Source organism: Crocodylus porosus, unplaced genomic scaffold (genome assembly GCF_001723895.1).
Source record: "Crocodylus porosus isolate Cpor-Errol unplaced genomic scaffold, CroPor_comp1, whole genome shotgun sequence".
NCBI lineage: Eukaryota > Metazoa > Chordata > Crocodylia > Crocodylidae > Crocodylus > Crocodylus porosus.
Window position 1 is genome coordinate 13,660,921 of NW_017728886.1, and position 15,714 is coordinate 13,676,634.

The 15,714-nt window shown below is 39.8% G+C and overlaps 1 protein-coding gene across 2 annotated transcripts in view; it reads right to left on the minus strand.

The window, feature by feature from the left end:
* PAXIP1 (PAX interacting protein 1) overlaps nt 1-15,714 on the minus strand; it is a 64,546-nt gene that overhangs the window by 11,790 nt on the left and 37,042 nt on the right. For both annotated transcript variants that reach the window (XR_002100135.1, XM_019530518.1), the window contains exons 7-15: nt 13,833-14,565; nt 12,888-12,982; nt 12,188-12,283; nt 9,914-10,051; nt 8,823-8,944; nt 8,033-8,217; nt 7,832-7,875; nt 3,742-3,809; nt 1,772-1,874 (exon numbers count right to left, since the gene is read on the minus strand). Coding sequence is in view for 1 of the 2 variants with exons in the window: in XM_019530518.1 (XP_019386063.1) it covers nt 1,772-1,874; nt 3,742-3,809; nt 7,832-7,875; nt 8,033-8,217; nt 8,823-8,944; nt 9,914-10,051; nt 12,188-12,283; nt 12,888-12,982; nt 13,833-14,565 (1,584 nt within the window). In the remaining variant the exon portion in view is untranslated. The remainder of the gene's footprint in view (nt 1-1,771; nt 1,875-3,741; nt 3,810-7,831; nt 7,876-8,032; nt 8,218-8,822; nt 8,945-9,913; nt 10,052-12,187; nt 12,284-12,887; nt 12,983-13,832; nt 14,566-15,714) is intronic.

Here is a 15,714-nt window from a genome sequence, read left to right on the forward strand (position 1 = left end):
GGGAGATCATCGAGTCCAGCCCCCTGCCCAAAGGGCAGGAAGTCAGCTGGGTTCATAGGATCCCAGCAAGATAAGCATCCAATTTACTCTTGAAAATCCAATTTACTCTTGACATCCAATTTACTCTTGATGGCATGCAAATCTTTTTTTAGCCTGCCTTACCTTGCTTTCATATTTCACCTGCAAGAATCTGTGAACTTTCCTGTTTTCCTCCTTTGGGTGTGGCTTCCATTTTTTGGAAGGATGTTTTTTTTACTTGAATGGCCTCCTTAATGATGCTATTAAATCAGGCAGGGGTTTTTACTGAACCACCTGGTATCCTTTTTGATTTGTGGTACACACTTTCCCTGAGCCACTAACATGCTATTTTTAAACAAGCTGCCTGCAGGCCTTTTATATTTCGGACTGCTCCTTTTAACTTCTTTCTAATTAACTTCTTAATTTTTTTGTAATTTTTGTGTTACTTCCTAAAGTTGTATATCAGCATGGTGGATTTTTCTGACTTACTCCCTACCACTAGTGTTGAATAGGATTATGCCAAGATTACTATTACATAGTAACTCACCAGGTCCTATGTGTTACTCAGGAATAGCTCTAGAACTGTTTCCCCTCTTGTAGGGTACAAAACAAGGTGTTTTAAAAAACAGCCATGTACTACATCCAGAAATTTTACTGCCACGTCTTACCCCGATGAAGCACTTACCCAATCTCTGTAAGGGTTGTTGAAGTCTCCCATTATTATTGCTTGTCCCATTTTAGCAGGCTCTCTAATCTTTCTAAGCATTTCATAATCACCTTCTCCTTCCTGATCAGATGGTCATTATACAACCCTAGTACCATATTTCTTTTTATTCAAGTACAGAATTCTACCCACAGGGCTTCTATGGTAGTTTCCTTTCCCCACTGACTATTATCCTTCTACCAGGGACTCTGAGATTCCTATGATGTCAAAGTCACTATTTACTACCAGGTGTTCTAGTTCACCCACCTTATTTTCAGCCTTCTGGCAGCTGTGTAGAAGCATTTATAAATGCTGTCCTTGTTCAGCTGCCTGTTATTCCTCATGCTTTTTGACTGGGACTCTAGATGCTTTGATTTATCCTATTATTATACTTCTTACTCCCCTACTATCCTCTTCAAGACAGTTTAGAACCTGAATAATGTCCCCTTCTGGGGTTTCCTGAACCCAGCCCATGTCATCTTCTAAACCTGTTGGCTTTCCCCTAGTTTAAAAACATCTCTACTGCATTTTTAATTTTCAGTGCCAGCAGTCTTGTTCCATTCTGGTTCAAGTGGAACCCATCTTTTCTGCACAAGCTCCTTCTGTCCCAAAAGGCTCCCCAGTTCTTGATAAACCTAAACTTCTCCTCCCTGCCCCATCTCACCCACACATTTGGACTCTAGAGCTCTGCCCGTATCTCTAGCCCCGCACATAGAACTAGAAGCATTTCAGAGAGTGCTACCATGGAAGTCCAGGCCTTTAACCTCATGACTATCAGCTGGGGGGGGAAGGGGAGGGAAGCCAGGAGATGACACATGAGCATGAAGTAGCAGGATAAAGCTACATGGAAATAATTAGCAAAATACATCACAGAACAATGTACTTTTCTATTTTAATCCCAATTTTCCCATGTTTTCTCTTTTTATCTAGCAGGCATTCACACATGGAGGTAAAGTCTTATACCCTAATTTTTGTTTAAATCAGGGAAAAGTATCTGAAGCCATCAGGTGTTCCAATGTAATCTGCACAGCAGACAAACATGAAAGTCACCTTGATATACTGCTGAACTTGCATAGGCTCAAATCCTGTGAAGAGCACCACTGGCGTCAATTCTGGTGTGAGCTTTTTAGTAGGAGGTGGTAAGTCTTCAATTCTACAAAAATACATAAATATCAATGTACATCATATACTTCACACAAACACTGTGAACATTGTCCCAAAGTGTTTATTTTAAAATCAATTAAACACCATCCTGCAAGCTATTACTCCTGTGAGTAGTCCAATGAGTTAACAGTTTGCAGAATTTCTCTCTTTGGCAAATGATCTCCATCCTGGAAACAAGAGAAGTCCCAACTCCTACCCACTGAAGATGCCTTTGCCTCCAGAATGACTTCTTAAAATGCAGCGATTTTCCAAAAAGATAACAGAAATTTTCCAAGTGCTTTGCCTCCTTATACTTACATGTCAAACACTTCACCCTTATAAAAGGCTAAAAGATGTCCCACTATGAATGGCAGAATGGTTCCCTGGACAGAAAAGAAATCTCACCCACTTCAAACCAAATATCCAACAGGACTGCAATACTACAAGCCTTTATGTTAGCAGTGAAACATGAAAATAAAACATTTGAAAGAACCTACTCGACTATCTCAAAAAATGACTGTAAGCTAAGTGAAGCACAACCTCTCATGAAATGTGTAATTTCAGTTTCAAGAAAAGTTCAGGCTTTGTTTCTATGTTTTAAATAACGAAAAATATCTTTATTATTATAATGTTTAGCTCCTACTCCATTTTAAAATGAGTATACTATTTCTATCTTGATTGTTTTTGTCCATTCTCTTCTCCTCCTTCCTTTCTTGCTCTATTATTGCATGTTTAAAATCCCCTCTTTCCAATTTGGCTCTTTTTCCAATCTGAATTATAAAAAAAATTTCTCCTTCATATCAGTCCTTCTAATGCTCTTTTGCCATGACACCTTCAAAAATCTTAACAGCTAGGCTGTTGACATACCTGTCGTGATGACACAGCCTCTTGGCTGTCTGAATCCATCTATTCTCTCTGGTCTCAGGGCCATAGCTGGCAGCTTTTTTAGGCTGCGGGCCGAAATGCATCAATTTGGGTCAGAAGCAGGCAGGCAGGTGTCATTTTTCCTCCATGGTGGCATGGGGAAAGTCCCACCACCACTGCTTTTCCCCATGGCTGCAACCACCACCAAAGTACCCCGACAGCCAAATGCCACTGAAGCCCCACATCATGGGCTGGATCAAATGACTCTGTGGGTTGGACCTAGCACATAGGCTGAAGGTTGCCAATCTCAGAGTATAGATATACAAACAACGCACAGTAAGTTAAAGCACAGGTAGGGACTGACTGCAAAGGAACATATGCAGGTAACTGCCTATGGGCCTGAGCATAAACCAGCAAAAAATACAAGATAAACTGGGGCAATTTAGCTCTGTTCTCAAAGAAAACCTACTGCACTTTCATTTATCTTAGGTATGAAACAGTAGGCAGGCAATACTACAGGGGGACTGATGTATTGTAAGTCCTTGTCCCTTTTTTAAACTTCTTGTACTTCGTTGTTTGACTGTACCCTTAGCTTGAATTGTAAGCCCTTTGGGGCAGAAACATCTTTTTGTTCTATTTGTACAAGCACAGCACAATGGGATTCTGGTCCACAACTGGGCCTCTTACATGCTACAATGTCACCAGTCCTCTTTCTTCCCTCTACCTATTTTTAAAAGGTCCCTGTTCTCAGCTTAAGCTCTCCCTACCTCACTTTACCTTTCCTTTACATAGCTCCCCTCCCCATGTTCTCCTTTCTTTCATCCATTAGGTATTGTCTTTTCCCTCTGAACTCCTCAATGCTTGACTAACAACATGTGCAAATGTGGATAAGAAAGTGACTGGACAGTTGACAGTTCTGTGGGCAGCCTGCTAAATTTCTGGTAAAGAAGGAAACCAATGTCTGTGCAAAAGGAAATAAATAATTCTTGTCACTGGTATCCAGTTATTCTTACCTTGCTCTTTTAGAAGAAGGCTGAACACTTGTTTCATTTTGCTTTGGTTTCAGGGGTAACCTCACACCCTGTAATAAGACCACAATGCATGTCTGAATTTAGCATAAGCTTTTTGATAGGGAATCCTAAGTCCCCTCTTTCACAACCCTATCTCTGCCTACTTCTTACCACATATTTGAAGCTACATGAAAACAAATAATTATACTTGTTGATGAAAAATATGACATGCGTTCACTACTTTTACACAAAAGTTTCTTAAATAACTGACTTGCCAGCAAATTTTGTTACAGGCAAATCCAAAAATGTTTTGTCCTTCTTTAAAAGAGCACCAACTTGGGGAAAAGTGTTCTTTAAGTGAATCACCATTACAAAAACTCATTCAAAAAAGGAAAAGAAGAAACAAAAAGGTTTTCTGTTGAAGTTCACTGACAATGTGTTTGACACCATTTGTGTTTTGTCTATTAGGAGAGAAAAGCAAATTAAAGAAGCATTCACAATGCCAACAGCAGAGCAGAAAACACCTGAAGAGATTACTAATCAAAGTCTGAATAAAAAGTTTGAACACAGACATGCTATTCATTAGGGGGTGCGCGAAGTGGACCCTATTCGATTCGGGTTTGGATTCGGCCCAAATCAGGGAGTGATTCAATTTGTTGATCTGGATCGCTGTCCCTAATTCAATTTGGCCGAATTCATATCTGAAGATTCGATGCCAATTTGGAGAACAGGCAATTCAGCCATTGACACAGCTTTAAATGTTTTTTCTACATACCTCGAGGTACTAGAGCGGCTTGTGAACGCTACAATGCTGGGGCAGATCGAGTGTCCCACAGGAGCATGGGGGGGCTCCCGTGTGCTCGGCAGCAAACCCAGAAATGGACCGGAATACTTTGTTGTTCATACAGTGGGTCCACTGGGGAGCATGATGGGGGGCTCCCCTGCACGCCCCGGCTCGAAGATCGGCTACGGGGGGACCCCGGGTGCCACCCCAGACCCAGGAGGCACCAGTCACCGAGCTGGGGATGGCGGGGGGGCCACATGCTCTCCAGCAGACCCAGAAGTGGATCAGAAGTGCTTCCGGTTCACTTCTGGGTCTGCTGCTGAGTGCACTGGGGACCACCCCTCCATGCTTCTGTGGGACACTCCATGCGCCCCAGCATTGCAGCATTCACAAACCACCTGGTACCTTGAGGCATGTAGAAAAAATATTTAAAGCTGTCTATATAGCCGAAGCTCTCCGAATCGATTTGGAGGGTTCCAATTCGATTCAGAGAGATTAAAGGATCCTTTGATTCTATTCGGATTTGGAGATTCGGCCACCGAATCAGGGACCGAAGATAAGCACAGCCCTACTACTATTCATCGTTTACTCTGTTAGAAAACAGGCTATTTTTCAAAGAAGTCTATTTTAAAAAAAATCAAGATGTTAATGGCCCTCTAGGTTACTGACCACTTCCATTTCTGATAAAATGTGTGCTTCTCAACAGCAAAATATAAAGCACAGAACAGTTTCAACTGAAGTCTCTACATCTTCATAAGCTGCTTCATGAGGAAAACAAGAACTACACATGATCCAGATTTGTAATATATGTATTATTTATAGGAAAGTTTTACATTGTTAGTATCTTGTATGTTCTTTGACCAAACCTATTTCAAATAGTCCACAAAATGTTTGTCAGGCCCATGGAATACACCAGGAGACTCAAGAAAGTTAATGCAAATGAACGAAAGATGTGAAGCCAATGAACGCAGTGAAGTGAAGATGCATGAAGTAAACCCCCATACAGATTCTCAAGCCCACTTCACTCCTGAGCAAGAGCAACCGAACAGGGATTTAATGTTATGTTCAGTGACTTTACAGCATTAGTGGGGTCACCTAAGGTTGAGTGTCCCAGCACAATCAAGGCCTTAGTGTATAAAGTCCCCTTAAAAAAACAACAGCTATCTTTCATTCATATGGCCATGCTGTCTTGACTGTCTGTCTTGTCAAACATTCCCCCTATAGTTTTGTTAAGTAGCAACTAATGCACATACAAGTATTCTTAACTATTTAATTGTACAAAAATAAGTTAAATGACTGCCAAAGGAAGGAGGCTTAGATTCAAATACTGGTAAAATGACTACCAAAAAGATGATTAAGAAGTCAGAGCACAAAGACCCAATTCCTAAATGTCTGCAATTCTATTCCAAACTTTGGGCTTACGGCCTAGACTAGGAACACTTTAGTCCTGACTACTGCTGCTAAGCGTTTTAAAAAAATATATTTTGACAGTTTAAAAAAAGTACAAGTTAATTATGACAGTTATACAGTTCCTGCTTGGTGACGAACATGATAGCAAGGTTCAGATAACAAATGATCCAGAACAGAAGAGGTAAGGCAAAAATTTTCCCCGAAACATGAGATGTTATCTAAAGCCAATTGAGTTGTATGCTCATTGATGCAAACAAGGATTTATATTGGTCAAGTGAGACACTGTGAAAACAATTATTAGAAATATAGCTCACACGACCAAGGAAATTAGAATCTGAAAGCTTGCAATATAATTAACTAAAACGAAACTCGGTGCATTGACAAAAACACGGAACTTAAGGTTGACGTTGCATGTTCCACTTTTACAGATGAACTTTTACATAGCTAACGTTATGTATTGCAATATCGAAAGAGCCTTGCTTGTGTCAGTTTCTGCCGCAGTCTGACTATGTGTACCAGGGCAGCCTATCCCTATAAGGAGAAAGGACCAGTCCTCCTAGAGATCCCAGCTGTGGGGCATTAGGGTAAGCAGTAAATGCCCACTGGGATATTTAAAAGCTCCCAGAAGAGGAAGTGGTGGGAAGGGGGGGCCAAGCTGCAAGGAGGCTCACCTCCTAGTGTCTGGGAAAGGACAGAAGGATTTTACTTTGCTTAAGACTGAATTTTGTCTTGGAGAATGGGCTGAGGAGCTCCTCAGGGAGTGAATTCTCTTGCAAAAGCCAGCAGGCTAAAGTAACCATCAGGCTGCAACCTCAACCCTGGGGCTTTACCCTGACTAGCACAGTTGCTCAACCCTCCCTGCCATCCTACAGTTGACCACCCAGGCTGGGCATGGCTGACCTGAAGCCTCCATCAAAGCCAAGCCCTCCACTCATTCCCTGTCACCAGTCAGGATCGCTGAACCTCCACTTATGATTTCAGGTGCCCATATAAACTGACCTGGAACAGGGTTCAATCTCATCCCAGACCACCTTCTATAGATGTACCCTCCAGCCTGCTCTCTGACTCTGCTCTCTGCCTGATCCCCCAGCTTCCTGACTCAGCTCGTTCCTAGACCCTGTTCTTTTATTCATCTCCTGACTTCTTGACCTGGCTTCCTCCTAAAATCTGTTCCTTCCTCCCAGCCCTGGTCAGCACCTCAATCCTTGAGTGGCCCCAGACCTGGCCGTCCTTCACCTGGTGTGACAGTAACCTACTTACATGATCGTTTCAATCATTTACAAACTTAAAAAAATATAATGCTATAATAAAATGAAATCTGAATGGCACATCATTCACTCTACTAGGGCAGAGCCCCTTTCTACTCTACCCCCAGCAGCTTGGCTCCTCCTTGCAGCTTGCCCCCTCATCTCCTCTGCTTCCTCATCTGTAACCTTTCACTCTTTTGTACGTACTCATGATAATATTTGAAACTGGTAAGAAACATATTGCTTTAATTTTTCCTAGTAAGAATTGTATGCTTTAAAACAGATTCAAAAATGACCACTGATTAAAGTTCTTCAAGTTGGGCACCTGAAATCGCAAAAGTGGTCTGATCTACTAACTCTCTGAAAACCAAAGCCTTTGAAGAAGTTTGAAGGGACTAATCAAAATCCCCGGTTGCTTTTGGAGAGCGTCTAATAAATGATCGTTGGTTGGATTTTGCAAAGGATATTTTCCTTTTTCTCCTAACCCTGATGCATGGTAACAAGACACCAGAGAAAAAGGAAGCTTTTTATTGTTTCATAGCCTTTACAAATTTATGCTCATCCAGTTCTTGTGGACATGCTTACACATGCATACAGAATAAAATCGCAACAACAACTTTATATAAAGTTAACTTTCATAAAGTCAACATACCATTAGAAGTTCTGATGATACCTTTAATGGCACTCTCCATGCATCTATAAGAGGTGAAGACACAACACAAAAGGACTGTATGAGTAATTTGCTACAGGAGAGGTGTGTTCCAGTCCAGCAAAGACAAGTACAACCATGATTTTATCCAGTGAACTAATTTCTAGGCTACATGGAATTTTGTGAATCTAAAATCTTACTTACCCAGGAGATTCAGAACTAGATGCTGACTAGGAGACAGTGGATCTTGAAGGTTGAATACTATGTATCGGCTGTGTTGAATCTGCCGCAAAGCTTCGAAGTTTCCTAGAAGTATGTCACACAACCACTGTGCATTTACACATGGTATCCTCCACTCTTTGGCTTTCTCATACTTTAACCCACTAGGCCTTATTGTGTGGGGGAAAAGAGGAAACATGCACATTAATAAGCTTCTACCAATATGCTCTAAAACCCCAAAGTTCCCTTCTTGACCTGCCCTGCTGAATTCATTTAACTGTAGCTATAACTAAATAAATGTTTCCAGTAAAAGGTACTTTTGTTATACATGTGAAGAACAAACAACTGGTAGTGCCCTTAGCAGTGTATCTAAATTGGCTCTAGTAAAATACATTTACCCAGTCAATATTAACACAGTACTATATGACTTTTAACTTTTGAGCCATTTCAGTTTTCACTAGTTTGAATGGTCTAAAAAGAAAAAAAAAGAATCAATAAAAAAATGTAACTTTCTAAACATTCAGAAGATTAGGTTTTTTTTTCTTTTTCTTAAAAGACTAGCAGGGTGTAGTATATCGTAATATAATTAAAAAACACTGGGCATCCATAGCATCTTTAGGGAAGTACTTCCCACTAGGGAAATAACTAAAAAAAAAAAAAAGTATTTTTATCATGAAACAGATAAACAACACTTTGTACAGTAATAAAGGATATTTTTGTAGCTTAAACTGCCAATAAACTATTGATGTGCATGTTGGCAAGAGAAACTACTTACTCTTTACAGATGAGAACCGTGTTGCTGCGACACAGATAGCCTGTATACTTGGCTCCTGCTAGGTATGCCATTAGTTTGAGGTCATCTCTGTCACTATCAACAAATCCTGTTACTGAGATTATCTATTGCAGAAAAGAATAAGTTATAAATATTATAAATGAAAGTAACAGGCAGTATTTGTAGGTTTCAAATAAAGTACTATCCTCTAACTTTGTGCATTTGCTTACAAATCTCAATGAATTCACAGCATCCTCCCCAATTTGCAGGTGAGCAAACTAAGACTGCATGGAAGAGTGACTTGCCCAAGCCGAGAAAAGACTCGAAGTCAAAGCTAGCACAAAAACTATCAGACTCCTGCCTTTGTTTTACCTTAAATTTCCTGATCTATCAATTCAACACCATCTTTGGAGCTACATATATTTTTCTGGGAAATAATTTTTGATCTTTGCCCTTCATGAGAAAAACCAGTCACAAAAATGTGGTAAGTGCTGAATGAGAAATTGCCCAAACACGTGCAAGCTTTATTCGTTATCTTACTATAATTCGTATTAATCTGAAATGCCTTTATTGGAGAAAAAATTATTATCTCAGGTATCAAAGACAGCTGTTAAACTAAGGCAGATAAAATTCCTAGAGAACATTCCTGAGCTGTAACTGCAATGTATGTTTGCCTGTAACAAAAACGCATTGCTGTTCTTGTATAACTATTAAAATTGCTATTTTTTCATGTATGGTATCAATGAGAAGAACTGGACCCAGTTCTCGATTATGGCAGCTGCAAATACTAGGGGTAGAATCCTATTACCTTAGCCACTCAGCTTTTGGGGCTAAAACAAAGAAGTCCAAAGCCAGACTTATGTTACTGTACAGGTGTGTACACCACATAACCACCCCGCCAGTGGTAACCTATTGTGTGCGTGTAGTATATAACTGTATGCTTACATGCCTACATTTCACAGGCAAGCAAAATATCACAAGCTGTCAAAAACGCGACTTGTTGGGTAAATGCTAATTAAGCACATAAAGTCTGCCCTAAATTGTTCTTATTAAAAACTTCTGAGGTTTCATCGCCCAAATTAGCTGCATCTTACATGCTGAGAACATGGTTTTCCTCCTGGGGGGAATGCCACTGGAAAATGGAGGGCACGATGTGGTGGTATCATTTTCTTCTTCTTTAAGATTGAGTTCAACCAGTGTGCTGTTATGCATCTCTTCCTTTCTCTCAAAGCCTACCAACAAATGCATAAACAACAATTAGAAATTGTTACATACCTTCTTGAACTCACTCTGAAAACAGTCTATTCGGACACCCACTTAACCCATTAAAAAAAAAGACAGACTTTGCTTGTTCATACTTTCACTCAAGAGAATCTTTATATCTAGCCCTCTTTCATACACCATATCCTTCAGATATACCATAGAACACTATGCTGGAAGTACAGTTTGTTAGAGATGACAAAAGATATAAAAAAGTTTTATAAAAATGCTTGTTAAGACTCCATGAGTAAGGTTATGCTCCAATTTGCATTGAAAAACAAAACAAACAAAATTTTATGTATTAAAAAAATATAGCGTATCCCCCCAAACTTACCATAGTTAATATCTGAATGCAGGATGAGCTTGCTCAGAAAGTCAATTCTAATTTTAACTATATTAGAAAGTCCAACAATTTAGAAATTTCCCCTTAAAAAAAATACCACCAGGCCATTCTTTTCTGTGTCCCAAACAACTTTAACTGAAAACACACAGATCCCCTTAACCATGTAGGCACAATACTAACTTGATTTTTTGCAAAAGGTTCTATCTAGTCTTAGTCCATGTTGAAATGGGAATTTTTAAGTTACTGACATTGTCAACAAACAACAGAGCCATAATTATCCCATACCTGAACATTATGAATTCAGGAAAATCAATGTTGAGATGACATTTAGAAGAAATCCAAACATGTTTAAGGAGTAAACAGCTGATACCTCAAAAAAACCTTAATTACATCTCAAAATGGCATACAACTAGTGATAAAATATCTTACCATTTGCAATTCTGAAGTAGGTAAAACTGATTTTAAAGGCACATTACATTTGTTTACTTCCTGATCTTGGAGGGGTGGTAAACCTACTTCAAAACCCATCTCCGAATCTACATAAACAGAACCCCCCTCCACCCAGATGAATAAAACAATAGTAGGGCTCCTTCCAGTAAGTTGTTTACCAGTACTAGTTTACTCAGTAGGTTTTTTCCTGAAGCAATTATGCTCGTAGAGCAGGGATAGGTAATTGTTTCAGCTGGTGGGCCACTTAATGAGTATTAGTGAACTGTTGATGGCCACCCAAAATCTTTCAGGAGATATCATTTTAACAAATTATAGATAAAAACAAACCATACGCTAAAAATTAAACTCCTACTACAATGTATTTTAATTTTATATCAAAAATATTTTTGTCCCTATTTATGGCTTGGGGATTTTTTTTTTTTTTTTTTAGTAACACATACACACACACACGCACGCACACAGAGTAAAAGCTGTGTTAACTGGCATTTTAGTAATCGACACACTCTAATAACTAGGATTTTTGGCCAGCCGCAGGAAGGAGGAGGGCGGGGGAAGCTTACTATCCTGCACTGTCGCCGCTCCCATTCTTCAAAATGGCAGTGGGCGCACTAAATAAAGCTTATTCAACAAGCTTTAGATAAGCACCCCCACCACCATTTTTAAGCGCAGGGACACTGATGCATGAGATGCTCCAGGTGCTTTAATTAGAGCAGTTCTTGGAGCCATTTTAATTAAAGTGGCCCCACTCCCAGAGCATGTGTAAAAATGCCCTTTATTTTAAACAGAATGTAAATGTAAAGGTACATATATCAATACAAGTTAGGTACAGACTTCAGCCTTGGCTCAGGAAACCCTAGATTGCATTTATAGGTACAACGATGTAATATAACTACAGTCTTATGCAGATACTCAAGTTTCTCCTGGGAGAGCAACAACCTGCACTGTAATTTAAATGTTAGGGCAGTCTAAATATCACTTTCTAATCTTTTTAAATGCAGGGTTGCATAATTCTTCTTTGTGTTGCTGCTCCACACAACAAGATGGTTTTGATTACACCATAAATCTAATAATTTTGACTGATTCGTATTTTCAGCTATCTTCTTTCTCCGCTGGACTATCGAGTTATTAATATTGTGATACAGCCTTTACTTGTTACCAAGATAAAATTTCATAAACTACAACAGAACTTCTGACTTAGTGAAGCTGGAAAGATTTGACCCATACTGTTTTATGTTCAATAAAGCTGCAAGCACTGGCATTTCTTAATAAATCTCCAAAGCAAAAGTGTGTCAAGTCATATTACGGTTTTGCTTACCTGAGCGTACATATTACTGACTTGGCTTTCACAGAGAAGATGCGTACATCTGTTTGTTAGTGTAGGATCCACAGTGCCGCCATGTGCTTGGATTATCTGGTAAACCAAAAAAGCTAAACTTTTAATGTCTACAATTTACTCTTAAATTTTAACTTAACCTAACAAATCAACAGTTTCAACAGGGCCAACCGTTCTTCTTAGTGGAGTCTTTTTGCATCTCAAGAGTTAGAGCTATAATTAAAAACAACAGAGCATTCTTATGTGCAAATAAATCATAATTATTACAAACATTACTTGAGAAGACCTTTTCATGGAATGATTTAAGACTGCTATTTATTTCTGAAGGAGAGAGAAACAGCATTAAGTGCCTCAGCTTTAGGAGCAACTAACACTCCTACCATTCTCCCACCACCAAACTTCCAGACCCACGGGAAGCTGCATGGGGCAGATGAGAAATGCTGCAGATGACAAATGCTGCAGGCCAGATTTGGCTCTCAGGCCAGAGGCTGTGCACCACTGTTTTAGTGCACATAACAAGGGCCATATATTATATGCACACGTGTCACACACAGAATGGGTAATGAGAAAATTATCAGGGTTTTAAAAAAAAATAGTGCATACAACCTTTATTCTTTATAATTTTACTGATCAACCACCATGCTGTATCAATTTTGTTCTTCTGAACAAAGCAAAATCTTACCCGTTTCCAGGTCGCTAGCAGTTGTTTATCAGACATCTGTTCTGGATAGTCAGCAATTGCAAACACGCAGCCCAGGAGAAAATAATCTTCTGGAACTAGAATAATTTGGCACATGAAAGAACAGAATTATAAACCAAGAGTTTGGAGATATCCATCTCAGACTATATTTGTTGTATTATTTATTTCCCACTACCAAACTATGGAATAAATACATTTTGGATTGATTATATATAAATTAATCATAAACTATAACAGAATAATAAAATCAACATACATATAAAATTTTGTGGATAACTCAGCCCTCAAAAGATTTTAAAAAGTCACATCCATGAAAATATCCAGTGATATCCACTGAAATCCTGTTCATCTAAACAAATGTATAGTTCAGCCCTTACATATTTTTTGTAATATGATGCTATTAACAGGGCAGAGAACCATAAGCTATTTCACAAAGACCACCAATAGACAGTCAAAAATAAAAAACCTTGTTGTTACCAGCACAGGCAGAATTTGAAATGGCACTGTAGGAAGTGAAAAGTTGATATCCCAACACCAAAATTTTGAGCTATCTAGTTTCCCCAGCCTTTCCAGTGCTCTTCCCTAACTAGGTTCTCTTTGAAAACTTCCGTCCCAATCAAAAAATGGACAGTAGACATGGACTAACACCACAGTCATTGCACAATTCATGCATTTAGATGCTAGATATTAAAAGGCGTTTCACTACTTCTGCCACATTCAGAGTTTGGAACAGTCTTTTGTTTTACCGCTCTATGTATGCAATACTTACTAGAATGCGGTCCAAACCATGGTTCCTAGGCAATGCAGTGGCATGCTGTAAACCTACAATTACTTCCTTTAAGTTCTTAATTAAAAACATAACCTATTTAACCTAACATCTTTCATCTCACCAAGCATCATGTTAAGGATCATAAAATCATCACTAACTCTCTACTGCTGGGTCATGTCCAAAGAGCTGCTGCTGCTGCAATTGTGGCTGCTGTTGCTGGTGATGTTGGGGCTGCTGGGCTGGAACTTGATGCTGTAGTGTCTGTGATGCTTGAGTCAAGTGCTGTGATGCTTGATTTTGCATTTGCTGATGATGATGCTGTTGGTGTAATCTCTGCAGGTGCTGCTGCTGCAACTGCTGTTGCTGGATCTGCTGATGATGCTGCTGCAGCTGTTGATGTTGTTGCAGGTTCTGCTGCTGTAGTTGTTGCAGCTGCTGCTGTTGCAGTTGCTGCTGTTGTAATTGATGCAGCTGCTGTTGCAAAGCATGCTGCTGCTGAAACTGCAGCTGTTGCTGAGGCCGGTGCAGCTGCTGTGGATGTAGCTGTTGCTGTGGAAACTGTAACTGCTGCTGTGCAAATTGGTGTTGCTGATGAACTTGCTGTTGCTGTTGTGAAAACTGATGTGTCTGCTGCTGTGGGAAAGGCTGTTGGGAAATTTGTGGTGGTTGTTGCTGCTGCTGCTGTTGCTGCTGCAGCTGCATGAGTTGTTGAGGCTGCAGGTGTAAAAGAGGGTGGTGCTGTTGTTGCTGGGTTTGATGGGGCTGTTGTAATAAATGTGTCTCTGGAGTTAATTTCACTTGGCTAAACAACACCGCATTTGGGTGTCCCTGTTGGCTGTGATTGACTTGTTGCTCTAAACTTTTTGTAGGTGCTGAAAGGGATTGCAAGATCTAGAAAACAAAGATTACTCTTGTAACCTTTATGTCATCAGCCACATACAAAAAAAACAAAGCACAAATGTGAAAATTACTTTTCACAAAACAATATAGCAAGCTTGTTTTACATACAATTCAAGATCAATAGAACCTTTAATATTGTTTTGTGATTTAAATCAGCGCAGTAACAACTATCTAAAATAAAAGAGCATATATAGTGCATGACATGGAAAAGAACATTTTAGCATGAGTCTCAAATAAGAATCCAATCCAAAACTCTTGACAGTATCTTGAATAAAAATATGATATTTAAGACATTTGTTAATCACACTTAGATGCCTCAACTCCATAGGTTACATTTCTTTAGAAGAAAAATGAAAACAAATGGGCTTTTACTCTTTAGAGTCTATTGGTCCATACAGGTAAACTTTAAAGAAACTACGAAAATGGAATCGTCTCCCTAAATCTGTAAAGAATGTCCCAATTTTCTAAGCTGTATGGAGGAATTCAGTATAAGACAGCTTCCCCATCAAGACTAGGAGCAACAGTCTCAAACCGCAGCAGAGGAAATTTAGGTTGAAGATTAGAAGGAACTTTTTGATAATGAAGGTGGTCAAGCTTTGGAAGAAGGCTGCCTTGGGAAGCTGTGCTGTGTAATCTCCAGCCCTGGAAATTTTCAAGAGCAGCTCAGACCAGTGGTGCTCAAGCTCTCCAGCCACATGGGCCACATGAGCAGTGTAGGGCTTGTCTGCAGGCCAGATCCCATACATGGGGTTGGTCTGCAGGTTCAATGTGGCTCACAGACCCACAATCCAGAAATTTGGTGGTGACAGCAGCAGCAGCATTTATTGTTATGGCTTTGGGAGCAATTAATGCTGCTACCACTCCCCTGCTGCCACCCTTACAGACCCATGAGGAGCCCCACAGGCTGGACCACATGGCACTAGACCATTGCATTAGATCAACACTTTTGCATTAGACCAACACTTGACTGGGATGGGTTTAGTCAAGGCTAATTCTGCCTTCAGTAGGCTTGGACTAAATGGCCTCATGAGGTCTCTTTCAGCCCTGCTACAAACCTACGATCCTTTTGGCATATCTCAAGGGGGGCTTTTTGTTCTTCCTTTTGACTATATCCCACAATGCACTGTTCTGTATTGAGAA